General features: G+C 39.8%; 1 protein-coding gene across 2 annotated transcripts in view; it reads left to right on the forward strand.

Moving 5' to 3' along the window:
* The window catches only part of FNDC3B (fibronectin type III domain containing 3B), a 340,114-nt gene that overhangs the window by 305,696 nt on the left and 16,277 nt on the right, over positions 1 to 18,141 (forward strand). For both annotated transcript variants that reach the window (XM_012640205.1, XM_012640206.1), the window contains exons 22-23: positions 1,962 to 2,174; positions 15,936 to 16,102. In XM_012640205.1, coding sequence (XP_012495659.1) covers positions 1,962 to 2,174; positions 15,936 to 16,102 — 380 coding nt within the window. The remainder of the gene's footprint in view (positions 1 to 1,961; positions 2,175 to 15,935; positions 16,103 to 18,141) is intronic.

The raw sequence follows: 18,141 nt of genomic DNA on the forward strand, positions 1-18,141 counted from the left end.
TGGTGGTAATTTGAATTCTGTACTTCCCCAAATTTGTCAGCTACTATTTACTTTTCATAGTTCTTAAAAGCTACTCCCTTTATTTGGTCCAGGTCTAATAGCTGTATTCAGTAAGGGAGACAGGGTGGAGTAGCTGAGATTTCCATCTCACCTGAAATTAATCTTTCCTTTTTTTTTTTTTAACAATCTACAGGCATATCATTCAGTTGACTTGATGACTTGCATAATCTTTAATTTTGAAATATTTAGGCTAATTTGAGGTCAGATAATAAATTTAGATATCGTGATAAATAATATTTTCTATTTATATATAAGCATTAATTGCTGTAAATGAGAAGTACATAATACCAAATTATAAGGACATTTTAAACTGATACACTAATCCTAAGAATTTATGCCTTTGACCGTATTTTGTGTTATAATGTTGCTTTGAAACACTATGTTTCGAATTTCGAGTGTAAATATTAGAAAGTTTTAAAGCTGGTGGCACTACTCTGCTCAGTCCACTCAGTGAGATGCCTGCATGCCCAGCAGGTATCTAGGTGGGAGTTTCCGCTGGAAGGCTCTGAGTGAGTCGTGGAGCGATCAGAGGAAACGTAGACCTGGGAGTGGTCTTAAACTGGTGAAGCTGTGGCAATGTGTAAAGTTAGTTGAGAAAACAGAATTTTAGGAAACGCTTTTATTGTACAGAAGAAAAGGAAAAGAACGAAGTTGGGGGAGATCTCTGGTTAGAGAAGCAGAGGAGAAGCACCCTTGTTAGGGGTATGTAGGCCACCAAATGCCGGGAAGAGGCAATCTTCAAGAACATGCAGTCACTGCAGGAAGGGGTGTTGAGGATGAGGGTGGAGCAGTGGCCGTCAGTGTGTAGTTTGACCTTGGAGAACTGTTTCAATCAACTAGTAAGGAAACAGAGGAACGAGAAGATAGGAATAATATTCCCTCTGAATATAAATTAATAATATTTTATATATACATTTTAACTCCATTTGATTTTAAATTCCTAGACCATAAGGGTAGTGTTAATATATCTTCATTGCCCGTAACTGTGCTGCACATGGTAAACATCCGGCTAGGATTTTTGCTCATCTGAATAACACCTGTTGCTAGCAGCATCTGCATGCTTAGCTTTGGTTAAGCACTTGCGGAGATTGTCGGGTGAGGCTGGCAAAAGTGAAAGGTGAAATGCTCTGTTGAAGAGTTGCCATCCGTTGTTTTTAACTCTAAAGGAGACTCATTTGTTCTCATATTTAATTTACTCTTTATAGGTTTTATAGTTCATCTACTTCTAAAACTGACTTTGAGGTAGCTTAAGGGTAGCTAGAGCAAAATATAAAAGCATGTCTTTAGGATGTGTTCCCTCAGGCAACAAACTTTTTTTTTTTTTTTTTTTTTTTTTTAAATTCAAGAGCTAAAAAAAGGCTGAGCACAGTGGTTCACACCTGTAATCCTAGCATTCTGGGAGGTTAGGCAGGAGTATCACTTGAGCTCAGGAAGGAGTTAGAGACCAGCCCAAGCCAAGAGCGAGACCCCATCTCTACCAAAAATAGAAAAAATTAGCCAGGTGTGGTGGTGTGTGCCTATAGTCCCAGCTACTCAGAAGGCTGAGGCAGGAGGATCACTTGAGCTCAGGAGTTTGAGGTTACGGTGAGCTATGATGCACTCTAGCTATAATGCACTGCGCTCTAGCTCAGATGACAGAGTGAGACTCTGTCTCCAAAAAAAACCTAAAATATCTTACTAATGTGCTTTTTTTGCTGTTTTTTGGAATGGAAAATGTAATCTGTCCTCTGAGCTTCCCAGTGCTCTATTTGTCTTGAGTTACTTTAACTTGGTTTTCTTTATTCTACAATATTGCTTTAGGGGCAAGTAATAAATACTCCGTTCAGTGTTTTATTTCGGATGAAAAATTGCTGCTTCTTAAACCTGCATTTTCTGTATTTTTTTTTTTTTCCTTTCTCTAGGATCAGAATTCAGGCTATAAATGAAATTGGAGCCGGACCGTTTAGTCAGTTCATTAAAGCAAAAACTCGGCCGTTACCACCCTTGCCTCCTAGGCTAGAATGTGCTGCAGCTGGTCCTCAGAGCCTGAAGCTAAAATGGGGAGACAGTAACTCCAAGACACATGCTGCTGACGACATGGTGTACACACTACAGCTAGAGGACAGAAACAAGAGGTGAGAGGGGTGTAAGGACGCATCCCATGGCTTTGGCTTGTGGGGTGAAATCTTCCTTGTTCATTCTTCCTTACTTGTTCTTAATTACTTGCTCCAAAATACTCTTCCTTCTTGTTCAAAGATTTCCCATGTATCTGAGTCCTGCGTTTTATACCCTGAGTTGTACCCTCTGTTCTCTGTTTGCAATTTCTAAACATTCTAAAGATCCTGGTTTCCCTACATGTGATAACATGTACTTTTTTTTCTTTCACAAAGCCAGATAATTGAGAGAAATTATCTAAAAAGAAAATTGTCCAATTCAAATGCACACTATTTAATAGCTTTATATTAGTCATGCGTGCAGAGGGAAATAAGACTCAGGAAGAGATGTTACCTCTTTAAATATTCAGTAACCATCAGGACAAACATGTTTACCAATCTGAAATAGCTGTGGGTGATGTACAGATGGGGATTGTACTCTGTAACTATGGGCAATGCAATATCAAATTAACCAGAGCAAATAGGAGATTCTTTATAAGACTCCAGGAAACACTCTTGGCTATAGAAATTAAATCCAGCCTTTCACATAGTATTTGTTTAACCTAATTTCATTTCCTCTGAAAATGGCCGATCAGAAGACAGGCAGCCAAACTGTATTTAGAAATAATCAGATGTCAAGCAAAAGTTAGTGGTGACAGAATGTTCTGTTACTAAAAGTCCTAATCAGAGAATCAGCGTAGGGGATAGGAGATCACCATAAAACCAAGACAGCCAACACGCTGCTACTTCCCTGCTGACTTACTGAAGCACAAACCAGTGTTAGTGTGGAAGCATTTCTGTCATTTCCTTTTGTGCATTACAGTATTCTGTTCCTTTACCTGGGGAACCGGTGCTAGTTGCCCAGAAACCCCCTGTCTGTTCTCCATCCCCTACTCTGTAGTCAGGCACTGATTGATATCAGTGAATCCTGTGGGCCTTCAGTGAAGACCAAGATCAAGACAAACACAAGGCCTGGTTCCAGCAGCATAATATCAACTCACAGATGATCATAGAGCATTAATACCATAGGAGAAAAGTGCTCTGGGAGTTTGGAAGAAACAGAGACCATCTTGTTGCAAAGATCAGGAAAGATTTCTTGAAGTAGGTGACATTTGAACTTGACTTTGAAGGACCTAGCAAACCTGATAGATTGACAACAGAAGAACAAAAAGTGATTGATTGTGCTATTGGAAACAAGTCCTAGTGTAGAAAGCACAGAGAAAGTAAGGCTTCTTTTGATAGGTGCATTAGAGATTAAATTCATACTCATATAAGACCATTCATCTTACTGTGCTTTGTGCCTTTGGATATGTTTTCACAGGCTCATTACTTTACTGGCAGGGGACTCCTCAACCAGAGAGGGCTGGCAAGAACAGGAGTTATGAACTAACAGAAATCATATATAGCTAAAGCCAGCATTGGAGGAAATTTTTAAATTAGTCTTCTTTTTTTTCCTCAGGCTTGTGGCTTCCATTGGTGGTAGAGAGAACCTTCCTTAGAGAATATCTTCTAGTTGTACTGTTTTAGAAAAAAGTGAAGCACAGAAGAGTTGTTGAAGCTGGTAGCTGAATTGAGATTAGAGCCAGTGCTTCCTGACTCTCAGTGTACTGCCTCTACTGCTGTCTCCAGAAATGTGGGAAGTGACTGCTCTGCCCCAAGCCAAACACCCCCATCCTGCTGCAGTCCTGCCCTGTGTGGGGCAGCCACCCAGTGGTGCCTCGTACGGACAACTGTACAGATGTGTAGTCTGATTCAAAGTTTTATGTTATACAGCGTGGCTTCTGGGCACAGAACAAAAAACCCATAAGCACTTTTCCAAATGAGTATGCTGTTATGAAATATTTAAATATGCCAGATAGAAAACAGTGCAGAATCTGGTAATCAATACATGTTCTGTCCTCAGAAAAAAAAAAAAAGCCAAAGGGTTGCCTGGTTAATCAAATAAGTGAGTTGCCTAAATTTAAATGGCAATTTAAGAAAACTTACCATTAGGAACAGTATTTTTCTTAATTTTATAAGCTAGAGTCCAAATTTATCTTTTTAAAATTAGATTTGTCAGTGCTCTCAGAAAGTTATTAAAGTGATGGAAATATAGAACAAAATGAATTCTCATTCTATTTGTATAATAATTTTCCCAAGATTTAATAGAATGAAAACAGCCTAATTTTAGTTTGAAGATGACCTTCCTCAGTGTCTTGAAACCGAACTTTTGTAGTGAGTAGCCCTTTGTATCCAAGCCTTACACTTTGGATCTTGACACAAAAGAATCGAGAAATAATTTGAGTTGGACACATCATAATACTCGTTATTAGTGTAGTCTTTGTCAGTTCTAGTCTCCTTCAGGTTCTTTAGGACCCGGCCTCTCCACTTGAAAGGTACAGTATCGTCTTCCTAAGTGGCAGCTATCTTTTCCATTGAACTTGTTATTAGAGGAGTTTCTAGTTGTGGCTCTTGGGCGAAGTACACATATTCTTTAACATATATGTGAATTTCGTTAACCACCAATAAATTCTTATTATTAATATGGCACCAAAAAAAAAGCATATATCCTGCTTGTGGCCAGGGCGAGAACTAGAGATAGATTTAACTGTGGTTTTACTTTCTTACCTGTGAGCTCTGAAAATATTTCTTTTGCCGTGAGTGCTTTACTAATTGTCATCATGGACGTTTGGAAGGAAAGTTGTCTTGAGTTGTATGGCTGTCCTAGTCAGCAGTGATAGTATTCCTAACTCTTAAAATGTATTTTGCAACAGAAGCACAACGAACTTTAATAACTCCATGCTTGGTAATAGTCAGATTGAAGAGTTGTTGATTTTGGCCATTAAACTATTGCTCTCACATTTTCCTCATCCATAAAATAAAGGGATTAAAAGAAGAAGTTAGAAGATGATTTCCCACCTTTTTTCACCTTAAAGCAACAAATCCTTATAGATTATTTGTGAACTAAGTCCTTTATGAAAAGGTATCCCTTGCTGAGAAATGTTATCTCTTTTTCTTCATATTTTTAGCCTCTGCTATTCACAACTAGGAAAATAAGATACTAACTTCCCTTAAGAGTGACAACTTAATGTCCAAAACCCCTAAGGTTTTGCGTCTATGTGGTGCTAATTTATGATGTTTATTTATATACCTCTCAATTTAAAAATTTGAAATGACCAGGATATTTACAGATATAATGCTTGGCAAAAAATATATATTTAAACTTTCTAAGGGAAATTTCTATTTATTGTGTACCTACATAGTGCCAAGCATTGAGAGATTTATCTGCATTATTTAGGTCTTGAAGAAAAAGTGAAATAGGTTTTAGAAAGACAATGGGATTTCTACCAAAGCCTTCCACCATTTAGGTGAAAAAATACATTGTTTTTGGTAAATTGAAATGATTTTAACTTACGATTATTGGAGTTTTATACATGCAAATAAAGGAAATGTGCTTAAGGGTTGGATAGACAAAGATGACTAAGATAATGTCATATATCCCTGCCCTTAAGGAGCAGTTCCGTGGCAGTGGTAGAAGAGACAGATGCATTAAAAGCAAATGTTGATGTGGAAGGCTTGAAGATTGACACAGGCACTGAGTGTGGAGGGAGAATAGAAGAATAGCATCTAAGATAGGCTTAAAATTAAATGAACAGAGAAGGTAACAGATTAGGTGAGTCAGTCTGAAAAGGATCCTGATCTTGTAACCTCATGCCTGAGAGCCTTACAATGGAGACTAGTGATAAGGAGAAAGGCTTGAATGGAAAGTGTGGACAAAATCTCCAAAGCCCTGTATCTTTCTCCAAGTAACTACTTCTTTCTATTTTGGCATTTCTAGATCTGGTGCTTTTTTATTTTTTTTTTTTAAGATGGGCCCATTTCATGTAAGTAGAAAGAATCCCAAAGGGCATCTTGCTCAAACCCTTGCCTCAATGTAAATCAAACTAGAATTCATCCAGATCACCTGGATGGACTTGCCGTGTTGAAAGTTTTTTTTCCCCTTGAATAGGACATTTGTTTCCCATGTATTCAAGCTTTTGACCCTCAAGATTACCAGTCTGTAATTGTATAGCAGCCTTAAAGCAGTGTTTCATATTTATAGGACTAAGTTTATACCAGTGATTAGATTATATCATTCAGTCAGCAGTTTTTTCTTGAATTACTACTGTGTGCTAGGCTTTATGAGGAATGTACCCTATCTGTGAGAACTTATCTTGCTCAGGAAATAAATTAACATTAGATAATGAGCCAGATAGTATAAGAGATTTCATTTAATTTCAACAGAAAAACAAAAATTAAATTAGTTTAGCCTTAGAGTGATTAAGTCTATTATTCTTAACAGATCCAGCACAGAAGACCTGAATGTCTTTGGTTTCCATGTGTACAAGAAAAATATATACCAGAAGTAAACATTTTCATAACACTGCGTTAACCTAATACAGGCACTGGAATAACAGGATCAGCTCGTTTCAAGATTATAGCGCTGTACCAGTGATTTTGAAGATGTGTTTATCTGTGTTACTGAAGTGAAATGTTGTGCTGCCCTGACAGAATTGGAGTTGATGCTGATCGTGGTCCTGACCCCCGATAATTGTACACAGCGCTGTGGCGGGAAGAGCATAAATTCCAGGAATGCATTTATCTGTTTGATCTGTTGTTCAGGTTTAGTCAGACAGACAGTGTTTTTTAAAGCAAGGCTCCAGCAAAATTGAGCTGGGGGAAGAGGGATCTAATAGAGTGGATAATTACCACTTGGTCTCCATTAACTCAGCCCTTGCACCCGAGACACTTTTCCCTTCAGCCAGCAAAATTGGAGGGGCTTTGTCATGTTTTCAGTGTGACCGCATGTTGGCTCTTAGAGAAAAACAGAAAATAATCTGCGTAGAGAAACCCTGAAAGAATACACACAAGGCCAGGGTATATGGGCCCTGGGGAAGTGAACTTTCTCAGCGTATGTCTGTTATAGAACAAACTCCTGTTTAACGTTTCTCAGAGTGTGTTGCTGAACTAAATGGAATAGATGTGAGGCAGCTAGCTCAGGGCCATGCCCGTAAGACACCCTTAGTGTTTGTGTCCCTTCCTTCTCTGGACTAGTCTCTGAACCACGTGGTCATCTTTGTTTGATAAATGGCATTTTTATGTTACCTTTAACCACCAGAAGGTTGTTGTGGTTCCCAACAGAAGGGTCAAATCTCCTGTTGTAATCCCAGATCTGTTACTAAATGTCTAGATTACTAGAAGCTTATCCCTTCCCTTCTTTTTGCCTTAGTTTCTCCCTCTACAAAACACAAATAATGATGCTTGTCTCTAGTCCCTAATTAATGGAAAAAAATGATTTTGGATACATTTTTCTTTCTTAGAAAAGCATAAAATGCAGCCTACAAAATAAAGAGTATTATTAGTTTAGTCAATTTCAGGCCAAGATGTCTAGACTCAGACAGCGGTGAGAGGTGGCAAACAAACTATTTGAGATGGTAATTGCAATTCAAATTAGTTTTGCTTCTCATCTATTAAAAAATAACAGAATGGAATTGGATAGCATTTTCCTCAGGTTGAGGCAAGACCATTAAAATAGTAGGCAAGCAAAAATTTGAAAACTCTAGAAATAATGTCCTTGAAGATGAAATTCACTGCATAGATTTGAAAGCAAAGTAGAAGAATGGGAAATTTCAAGGTTCTCAGGTGGTCTTTAGACATTCTAACCATCCTTTTTGGAATTTAAATAAATCTCTAATATATCAATGTCTAAAGTACAGTTTGAACAGCAACAAAATTGAATTTTTTTCTTTTATTCCTTTATTCTTTGTAAAGAGTTTCTATCATCAGTAGCTATAGTGAAATCTTATTTCTTAGAAAAGGATCATAAAAAATTCAACCCATTAATGAAAAAGAATTGCAGTCTGATCACTCACAAGCCAAAAGGTCCGTATACAGCCAGAGATGGGGGGTAGGAAATTAACCCCTTCACTCATTAGTCTTTTAGAAATAGCTCTTGGCACTTCACACTCAGTCTGCAAATGGGGACTCTTGCCAACATCAAAGTCTGTTTAGGAAGTACATCCTCCCTGCCTCAGGTGAGCACCCATGATGCCATCTGCTTCCACATAGATGTGGCAGGAGGACTCTGTGTTCTTGGTGGAGTGAGGACATATATTATCCATTCCTATTTTGAACATCTTTCATTTCCAAATGCCACGTGAGTAATGTTGGAAATTCTCCCCCACACACACACACAAACTATGGAGCCCAGGGAAATTAAGAAAAAGAAAAAAAAAAAGACAATGACACATTTCTGTTAATGAATATAGCTGTATTGAGCTTATTAACAGCTGTTGATTTGTGATATTGTGAAACATGTTTTGAAAGGTACCATTTGCAGCCTTTAGTAGACTGCAGGCCATTTTAGGTCAACAGGTTAGATCATTTTGAGGAGTTAATATTAATGGGCTGCTGTTAGCCTGTAGTTGACCTGGGGATTATAAGATAGCAAGAAGGTAGTAAACATAAAAACCTTGGCATTATTAATATGTCTTATTTTATACCATGAATTTAAGTTATAAGCCAGTCAGAGCATTCCTAGATGTTTCTGTCAAAGGAAACTGTTTTAGGAAAACATTTTAAAACTAAATTCTTTATATATCATCATTTCCCTCAAAAATGGTTTAAAATAATGGAATATTTAACAATGTAATGGTGGAACTTCTTCCTCCAGTTGCATGAGTGTAAAAAGTTAGCTTTCACAATGTTAAAGCGTAAAATACTGAAATTAAAAGAATAGTCTTCCTCTAGAACTTCTTGAAAATATCTAGAACCTGTTGTTTTGCCTTCCTAGTATATATTCAGTGAAGAATCACAGAATTTACTTGATTCTTTCAATTGGATCTCATAAAAATTCCTGTCGGGTGAACAAGACAGTTGTTACTGTCTGGCAGTGGAGCTGTAGAGAGTTATCTGACTTACTCAAGTTCATAGTGAAGGTAACAGACTGCATTCGGGTCAAGGTTTTATGTCTTTGTACTCCTGAAACCTTTCCCCCTCCCCACCCTTGGAGTACTCTGACAGGCAAGCAGAATAAGCAAAATTATTTTGTATTCCCAGAAACACAGAACTGTTTTGTCAATTAAAAAAAAAAAACTTTATTTTTTTAGAGCAGTTTTAGGTTCGCAGCAAAATTGAGCTGAGGATACAGAGATATCCCAAATACCACCTGCCCCCACGCATGTACAGCCTCCCTCATTATCAACGTTCACACCAGAGTGGTACATTTGTTACAATTGATGAACTTGTTGACACATCATTATCATCCAAAGTCCATAGTTTACATCAGGGTTCACTCTGGGTGTTGTTTGTTCTGTGGGTTGGGACAGATTTATAAGGACATGTATATTCACCATTGTAGTATCACACAGAGTAGCTTCCCCTGTATCCTCAGGGGGTTGGTTCCAGGACCCCTTATGGATACCAGATTTGTAGCATGCTCAAGTCCCTATGTAAAATGATGTAGTATTTGCATGTAACCTATGCACATGCTCCCATATACTTTGAATCATCTCTAGGTTACTTATAATACCTAATACAATGTAAATGCTATGTAAATGGTTGTTACACTGTATTTGGGGAATAATGACAAGAAAAAAGTCTATACATGATACATGTTCAGTAGAGATATAGCCATCCTTTTTCTCTTTAAGTATTTTCAATCTATGGTTGGTTGAATCCACAGTTGTAGAACCATGGATACGGAGGGCCTACTGTACAAAACATTTTTTTTAAGTCATTGATGAATCACCAACGTTAAAACCCCTGTGTGCTTGTGACCTTCTAAGGATTTTGTTTCAAGAAGGTATTACAGTCAAAGCTGAGGCAAGTTACGGGCAGAGCCATCAAGAATTCATTTAGACTATAAAATACTAATGACCCACCCAACCTTCTGACCTGTTTATTTCCTCTTTCCAACTAAATATTTTTAGTACAGGAGAGCGTTTCTCCCATTTTTCTTCTCTCTAAATAAAAACGCCCAAATTTCCGACACAGTGGACAGCACTGAGGTTGGGCCTGCTGCTGCGATCTTCATGTTTTCAGCAGCATTCCTGAGCCTGGGCTCACCAGGGCAGGCTGGGTGTTGGTCACATGCACAGCTTTTCTCTCCAACTCAAGAATGCCTTGGGGAATGTCAGTGAGAGGGATGCCATTCTCAGGGGCTCCTAAGGCTTCTCCAACATTGAAAAACAAGGTAAATCATCCATGAGCCTTGCTACTTTGTTACTAATAACATTGGTGTCGTTAATGATATTTTCATAGTATTAAAAACAATAGCATTTATGGAGCACTTAGTTAAGTGCTAGGTGTTGTCTAATAGGTTTTCCCTGAATCATCCTATTTAATTCTCACAACAATCCTAGAAGGTAAATTATTATCATACCCATTTTACAGAGGAGGAAGCAGCTTACCCAGCTATAGAGACCACAATTACTAGGCTGTTGAGCCTGAACGCAAAGCCAGGTCTGCTGACTGCAGAGCCTACATCATTGCCCACCATATTGTACCCTGAGCCCCTGCACGGCGGATCTTGAGCCAGTGGGTCACTAGGGGTCAGTGGAGCCTCATGGGTGTTGCCACACTCATCCTTTTCCTTGGTGCTCACAGGAGCCTGGGTCAAGGGCTGATGTCTCTGAAGGTACACAGCCACAGGTAGCAGGGGTTGGGGTGAAATAGAAGACCCCTCAGAGGTATTGCCAGTGTGGCCTGGGGCTCCTGGGTGGCCTTTAAGGAGCAGTGATACCACAGGGGCCACCTGTGGCTGCATATGCCTCAGCCTGAACTGACACTGAAATGATGAGTGACTTCACTGAGCACGTAGTATGTTTCAGGAACCTGCTAGACGTCCTATTTCATTGCTGCTCTTGTCAATGCAAGGACACTCATGTATTCAAAGAATGAACATTTCATTTTTACTCTTTGGCCACCAAATTAGATTAGTCATTTATGTTGGAGAAAGCTAAGTGGCATAGACCCTAACAGATGCAGCAGAACATCACAAATTTAGATTGACCTATTCCTGCTGGTTCATAAGCCATTTATAGCCCGAATAACCTGAGAGAGGCCTGCGTGGCAGGAGCTGAGAGCCATAAAGGTCCTCAGGGTACGACTCAGATCCCTGAAAGTTGATCTGTGGGGCCCAAGACAACAGGACCCCTTCTTTCAGCCTTGATGTCCCCTTCAGGCTGTGACTCGATGTCCCAGGGCCTGTGGTGCATAAAACACATGTGGAATCCAAGCACTAACCCTGGGTGCTCTAAATTATAAGGGAAAGGGAGGAGATCGGGAAGGGTAGATGCTGTTCATGGCAAAGCCTCATTCTGAGTTCTGAATCCTCGATTACATTTAAAATGTGTAGTCTTCAGTCGTGTCTTGGGATGTTTGGTATGTTTAATTCTATCTATCACAGATGGCCTCTGGCTTACTTATTAGTGAATTTTAAAATGAAGTTGGTATCTAAAAAAAATAGAAGAAAAAAATGACGTTGGTCTTTGTAAAACAAGTATTTGATGAATATTTTTAATCTTTCCCAGAGTGACTCTAGCCCACAGGGGTGTTAACCTACAGAGCCTCCTGGAGAGGAGGCAATGCAAACAGCCATGCAAACAGCCATAAATCATTGGCTCTGAAGAAAGAAGATTCTCTCTTCTTCTGCCTCTTGAAATGATGGAAAATAATTAGAGAATTGGGGTGAAACAGGGATTATATTCTTTTTGTGTTGGCTTATGTACTTTTTATTATGTTTCGGTTGGTTTTTATTGCCTGATATTTGAGGAGCAAAGGGAAACAGAAATTACTGTCAGCTTGTACTTTTTACGCTAAAGCCTACGAGAAAGAAATTTAGGATCCACAGACAATTATCTGAGGCCTGCTCTGTGTCAGGGACTAGGGCTTTTATATGAGCTATCAAATTTAATCCCCAACACAGTGCTCTGAGGAAGTACCCCTGTCCAGACCTCACTGGCAGGACCTGGCCTGAGGGAGGGTAGATGTAGACGAAACCCCACAGCTTGTGTCTGGGGCTGGCATGGTGGCTGGTCTGCAGGACGGTCTCTCTTACCAAGCAGCCACATTTCCACCCAGAGGAAAGATAATAACGTGTGTTAGCCAACAGTGATGTAGATGATCTCTCAGAAGGCAGAGTGGAGTCCTTTTTTGAAAATCCTGTCTTCTCAACATTATAAGATGATTATAACTGACACATATTGAGTGCGTATCGGGACTAGTCTAGGCACTTTTATTAACCCATTTAAACCTCACAACATCTCTGTGAGGTAGGTTCCATCATTATACCTATTGTACAGATGAGAAAACTGAGTCATGAAGAGGCCAAAGAACTTGCTGGTGTTTCACAGTCTATGGAGCTAATTCTAGTCTAAGCAATTGCATTTACTGAGAGCCTACCAAGTACCTAGGTCTTTGGGGAATGTACAAGAAACATAATGCCAGTGTTGCCCCTTAAGAGTTTTCCAAATTAAAACCTTTCAAACAGACTTGAGGTGCCAACTTGACTGTTATGTGAGGATCATATTTTCAGAAAACTACAAAATCGAGAGGTGAGATTTTATAAGGGATTTTATTTTCTGATTAATGAGCTGATGTTAGTAAAGTTTAGACTCTATTTGTTTATGTATTATATTTAATGAATTTCTTTGTTGAAAAGAGTAAAGTGACATGAAATTAGAAATGACTGTGATAAATGATGTCCATGTTATAAAAAGCATGAGTCCCAAGTCTTTCTCATCTCTTTCACCCCCTAGTCTCCTGGCAGTTCTTTCTGTTCTTTCACCTCTTTTGTTTCCTCAAGAAGAAGAAAGGGTAGGTGAAACCTTTTAAGTGAGAAAAGTACCAACTTATAAATACTGTGCAGACTGGATTTCATGTCCCACATGGCTCCTGGTCATGCCTCGGCGTGAGATGATCGGGGAACCCTCAGAAGGCCTTGGCTGTGTCCTCCAGCTTCATTGCTCAGCCTTTCTGACCTGAGGCCTGTGTGTCCACCTTAGGGTATCCCAGTTTCTCCAAGTGGCCATTGGGTGTGGGGTTAACACTGTTGATGCTAGGCAGCTGCCTAATTCTGCCTGTGCCGAAAGCAAGGTGATTGAACTTTAAACCCGAAACCCTCTGCGGTAATGTCTCCTTCAGAACCTTCACGATCACTCTTGTTATTTTCTAATGCGAAAGCAGCCTTTTTTTGTATTTCTAAGTAACACTATATCTGGACATGAATACAATTTTAAATTTCTCATTACTATCTGCTGTTTCTATGATGCTTTTTATAAGTTGGAATCCAATTCTGATTAATAAAATGGTGTGGTGCAAGAGCAAAACAAGAAGTTAAAGGAACAAAATAGCCAGTCCAGAAACAGAAGATTTTGATGTATTTCAAAATTGATATGTGTGCTATTTGCTCAATTTAGATTACACTACAAAATTAGAGTACTGAATCTGCTTCAGTAAATTTCTTTGTGAATGCTAATGCCTGCGTATATAACTGAGTCTGGGCACAAATATATGTCAAACTTATTTTCAAAAGGAAATACTCTCAGTGTGACATGGCAGGAAGTCAGTACTGTTCCCAATAGTCCTTTCCAGGCTCCTTTAAAAACTGAGCTCTCTGGCAAGTTTGTAATTAAGATGTAACACTTTTACTTCTTACACCGGGACTTCAATTTGTGATGTAATTAAGGGCAGTTACTCCTGTTGGAGATTGTAGCCCAGGTGAGGCTGAGTTAATAAATAGCTGTTTGCCTCTGGCATTAGCAAGGATATCTTCATTAAGGTGATAATATGTCAAGAGTGCTAAATAGGTTGCCATGGTATTTGTAAGTTTCAGCCTGGACTCTGGCTTTCCCTGAAATTAAAAATGTTTAGCCTTCAGTAAAAGGCACTTCCTTATACAAGAAAATAGAGAGAACGTTAAATAGGTCAAATGACCAGCGCCAGGAACTCAATTGCAAAGGCTGATAAACAAATGGATTTTTTTTTTTTTTTTTTTTGAGACAGAGTCTCACTCTGTTGCCCTGGCTAAAGTGAGTGCCGTGACGTTAGCCTAGCTCACAGCAACCTCAAACTCCTGGCTCAAGCGATCCTCCTGCCTCAGCCTCCCAAATAGCTGGGACTACAGGCATGCGCCACCTTGCCCGGCTAATTTTTTCTATATATTTTTAGTTGTCCAGATAATTTCTTTCTATTTTTTTTTTTTAGTAGAGACGGGGTCTCGCTCTTGCTCAGGCTGGTCTCAAACTCCTGAGCTCAAACAATCCGCCCTCCTCGGCCTCCCAGAGTGCTAGGATTACAGTTGTGAGCCACCACGCCTGGCCAACAAATGATATTTTAAAGTGAGCATTGACTGACAGGTTTTTTTTAAAAAAAAAAAGTTGTTTTATATCTATGTCTATCCATCCATTCATCCATCCAGAGGGACCGTTCTCCAGCACATGGAAAAGCTCCTTCAGAAAACCCACACGCAGGACCAGCTAACCCACAGGGATTAGGTCTCATTCATCTTCAAATCCACAGAGCCTAGTATGCAGCAGATGTTCAAGAAATGTTTACTAAATGAATGCATAAATTCTGCTTACCCCCAGGCCAAATTGGCTCAAGAGTCAGACATTTTGATTTGTGCTTCTGTCACTGACCAACTTCCAATAGTATCTGTAGACAGCAGATTGTCCTCAGACGCGGTGACAAAGAACTGGAAATGGAGAATCAGTTGGCCCATCTGTGTAGGAACAAGGCACTGTACTTGGGTTAACTCGTGTAGTGATTCTCAGAGTGTCCCTGGACCGGCAAGGTTCAGACCCTGAATCTACTAAAGATCCTGGATGATTTAGTGGGAAGTTATATTATTTCCAGAATTTTATAGTTAACTTTTTTTTTTAAAAGATGACAGTATATTGTAGTTCTAAGTAATCCAGTTTCATTGTGAAAATGTTAAGTTTTCAAGACCCTAGGAGAAAGTACCTAATTTACTGTTTATCTTTGTGCCTTCTATGCTTATGTTTCATGGAAATATTAATCAGCAGAGAAGTGCATAACAGTCTGGGATCAGATGGGAGAAGGAGCCAAAAGCTGCCAGTCTAAACTGTCCAGCCTACCTGTGCTATTGTCTGTTATTTTGATAAACCTGATGGATGAGTCTGTAAACAGTATTATTTTTCTTTTACATATTTTCTCAAAGCTCCATAATCCTAAATGTTGTCTTACCAGTCTATGAAAGGGGCTTTGAAAGCTCTTGGGAAGATAGATAAAGGTAAAAATTAAAAGGATATTTTCTGGCTAAACTCTAGTTACCTGCAAAATTTGGGTAAAGAGAACATCTTATTTCTCAGATGTCCTGGTAACATTAACTTCATTGCCTGGTACATAGTACAAGGTAAGTTAACACTATCAGGTTATATAGGTATTAATTACCATTACGAAAAATGTGGAAATTCTGTTTTTTATTAGTAAATAAAAACATGAACAACTGATGTTTCTAGAATCTAGGCCATAATTAAAGGAATGTCATTCCAATCTTTGTATGTGCTTAAATGTGTTTCTTTTATGTGAACATATATTAGACATTAAACTTAACCATAACATAGCAACTGGTTGATTATTAATTCAGACCGTATGAAAAGCATTTTCCAAGTTGGCCTAATCTGCTCTACTAGTTTGTATCACAATTTCTTGTGATTAATAGAAGTTCAGATGGCTAATGGATTCTGCCCCTTCCCCTAGGTTTATTTCAATCTACAGAGGACCCAGCCATACCTACAAGGTCCAGAGACTGACGGAATTCACGTGCTACTCCTTCAGAATCCAGGCGGCAAGTGAGGCTGGGGAAGGGCCCTTCTCTGAAACCTACACTTTCAGCACCACCAAAAGTGTGCCCCCTGCCGTCAAAGGTTTGTAAACGTCCATCCTGCCATGCTCTTCTGGGAGAGTAAGGAAGTGTTGGAATTTAGAGTAGGCTCACTTCTGACCTTAAATATGCTCTTTTAATGTTTCTAATATCAGCAAGATAGAATCAAAAGGACATTCTAGAAAAGAAAGTTGGGCCGTGGGTTGTCTGGGGAAAATGAGAGGCCTTGAAAGGGCCTACGATGATGACTTTTCTCAAGTTTGCATAAATGTTTATTACAAATCACAGTTAGAAATGAGGGTCAAATTCCTGGTGTTACCGCCCTTCAGACAGTTTACCAAGGAAGGTTTGAGACTCTCCCAAAGTCATTCTGAGAAGCAGAGGTTGGCGTTCACCTTTGGATGACTTTGGTGCTGACTTAGGCAACTTCAGCAGCCTTTCCCCCTTGTTCACTCTCCTTGAGAGATATGAGCAAATGTTTGGATATCAGGGGTCTCATGACTTCTGCAATACCTGAGACCCCTAACATCCAAATCTCTCATATCTCTTAGGGAGAGTGAACAAAGGCCACTTTGCCCAGACCCTCACTCCACCAGGTCTGCTGAGCCCTCGGCCCCTATTTCTAGCTGCAGAGTTACGCCTGACTGCAGCAGACCTACAAGGCATGACAAACAGCAACAAGAGCTGAAGAATGTCAGCCGCCCCACCCAGCCCCCTCAGGACTCCATGCCCCATCTTGGCCAGATCTCGTGGTTCCTGTGGGGGTCCCTGCTGCTTGTTTTTAGTGGGCAGGAAACACAAGTGGCTTTTCCTAGCAGTTGCTCAAAATGACCCCTGAGGCTGACAGATGAGGGGTGAGTACAATCTGTAGAAAAGGTCCTATATGCGGCCCAGGAGCAAGGCTGTTTGACTCACTGGTTGCACATGCAGGAGATGTGTCAGCCAGGGCACAGAGTCAGTTACAGGAACCCCCAGGACCTGGGTCAGGGTTTGGCTTGGATTCTGTGAAGGTTTCCCATAGCTCCTTCCAGGGCTAGTGTATAGTCAGTACCTTCCCCCTGCTTCCCTGCCTTGCAGGCTCTTTGGCAGTATGTGACTTGGAAACTAGTATAAATGTGTGTGCATTTATACACACCTCACTGGGTCACGTCGGCAGTAAACGTCCTGGCCCTTCGGTGCAGTGTCGCCTTTCAGCTGTAACAGAAAAGATTCCTGAGCATGCTGTGGCTGATTGGCATGTTGGTGCCAAGGAAGGGTTGGCCCCCCAGTTAGCAAACTTCAGGGGTCTTTCTGGTATTGAGGAGCACTAAGTTTGCTCTCAAAGGAATTCTTGGTGGGAATTCATTTTATGGAAAGTAGAGCACACATTGGTAGCACTGGCATTTCATGGTACTTCTGCTTTAAAAGGGCAGTTTCTTTTTCCTTTTTTTTAAGTGTATTTTTTTGTTTCAAAATATTAAGGGAGTACACATGTTTTTGTTACATGGATTCCCCTCGTAATCCTTAAGTCAGGGCTTTTAGTGTGCCCATCGCCCAAACAGTGTTCATTGTACCCAATAGGTAAGTTTTTGCTCCTCAGCCCCTCCCCCTTTCTTGATTTCCAATGACCTTCACATCTCTTTGTGCCCATGTGTGCCCATGAATTAGCTCCCAATTATTAGAGAGTGCGTGCGGTATTTGTTTTTTCATTCCTAAGATACTTCACTTAGGATAATGGTCCCCAGTTCCATCCACGTTGTTGCAAAAGACATTATTTCATTCCTTTTTATAGCTGAGTAGTACTCCATGGTGTACATACATATACACTGCATTTTCGTAATCAGAAGTGCAGTTTCCTCACTCTAACATATGATCAGGTTGTTTTCCTCTTAGATTCAGGGAATTGTTGTCCTAGCTGGGACTGTTCAGTCTGACTGGATTCCTTATGTAGTTTTCTCTTAAGTTGCATGGGGTTTTGACCAAGTACTTCCAACATAGGCTCCCTTTTTTTTTTTTTGTAAGAAAACCCTTATTTTCCTGAAATAATATCATAGAGAATTGCAAGTAGAAACAACTGCCTCTAAAGAATTAATTGCCTGTAAT

Source organism: Propithecus coquereli, unplaced genomic scaffold (assembly GCF_000956105.1).
Source record: "Propithecus coquereli isolate 6110/MARCELLA unplaced genomic scaffold, Pcoq_1.0 Scaffold15, whole genome shotgun sequence".
Taxonomy (NCBI): domain Eukaryota; kingdom Metazoa; phylum Chordata; class Mammalia; order Primates; family Indriidae; genus Propithecus; species Propithecus coquereli.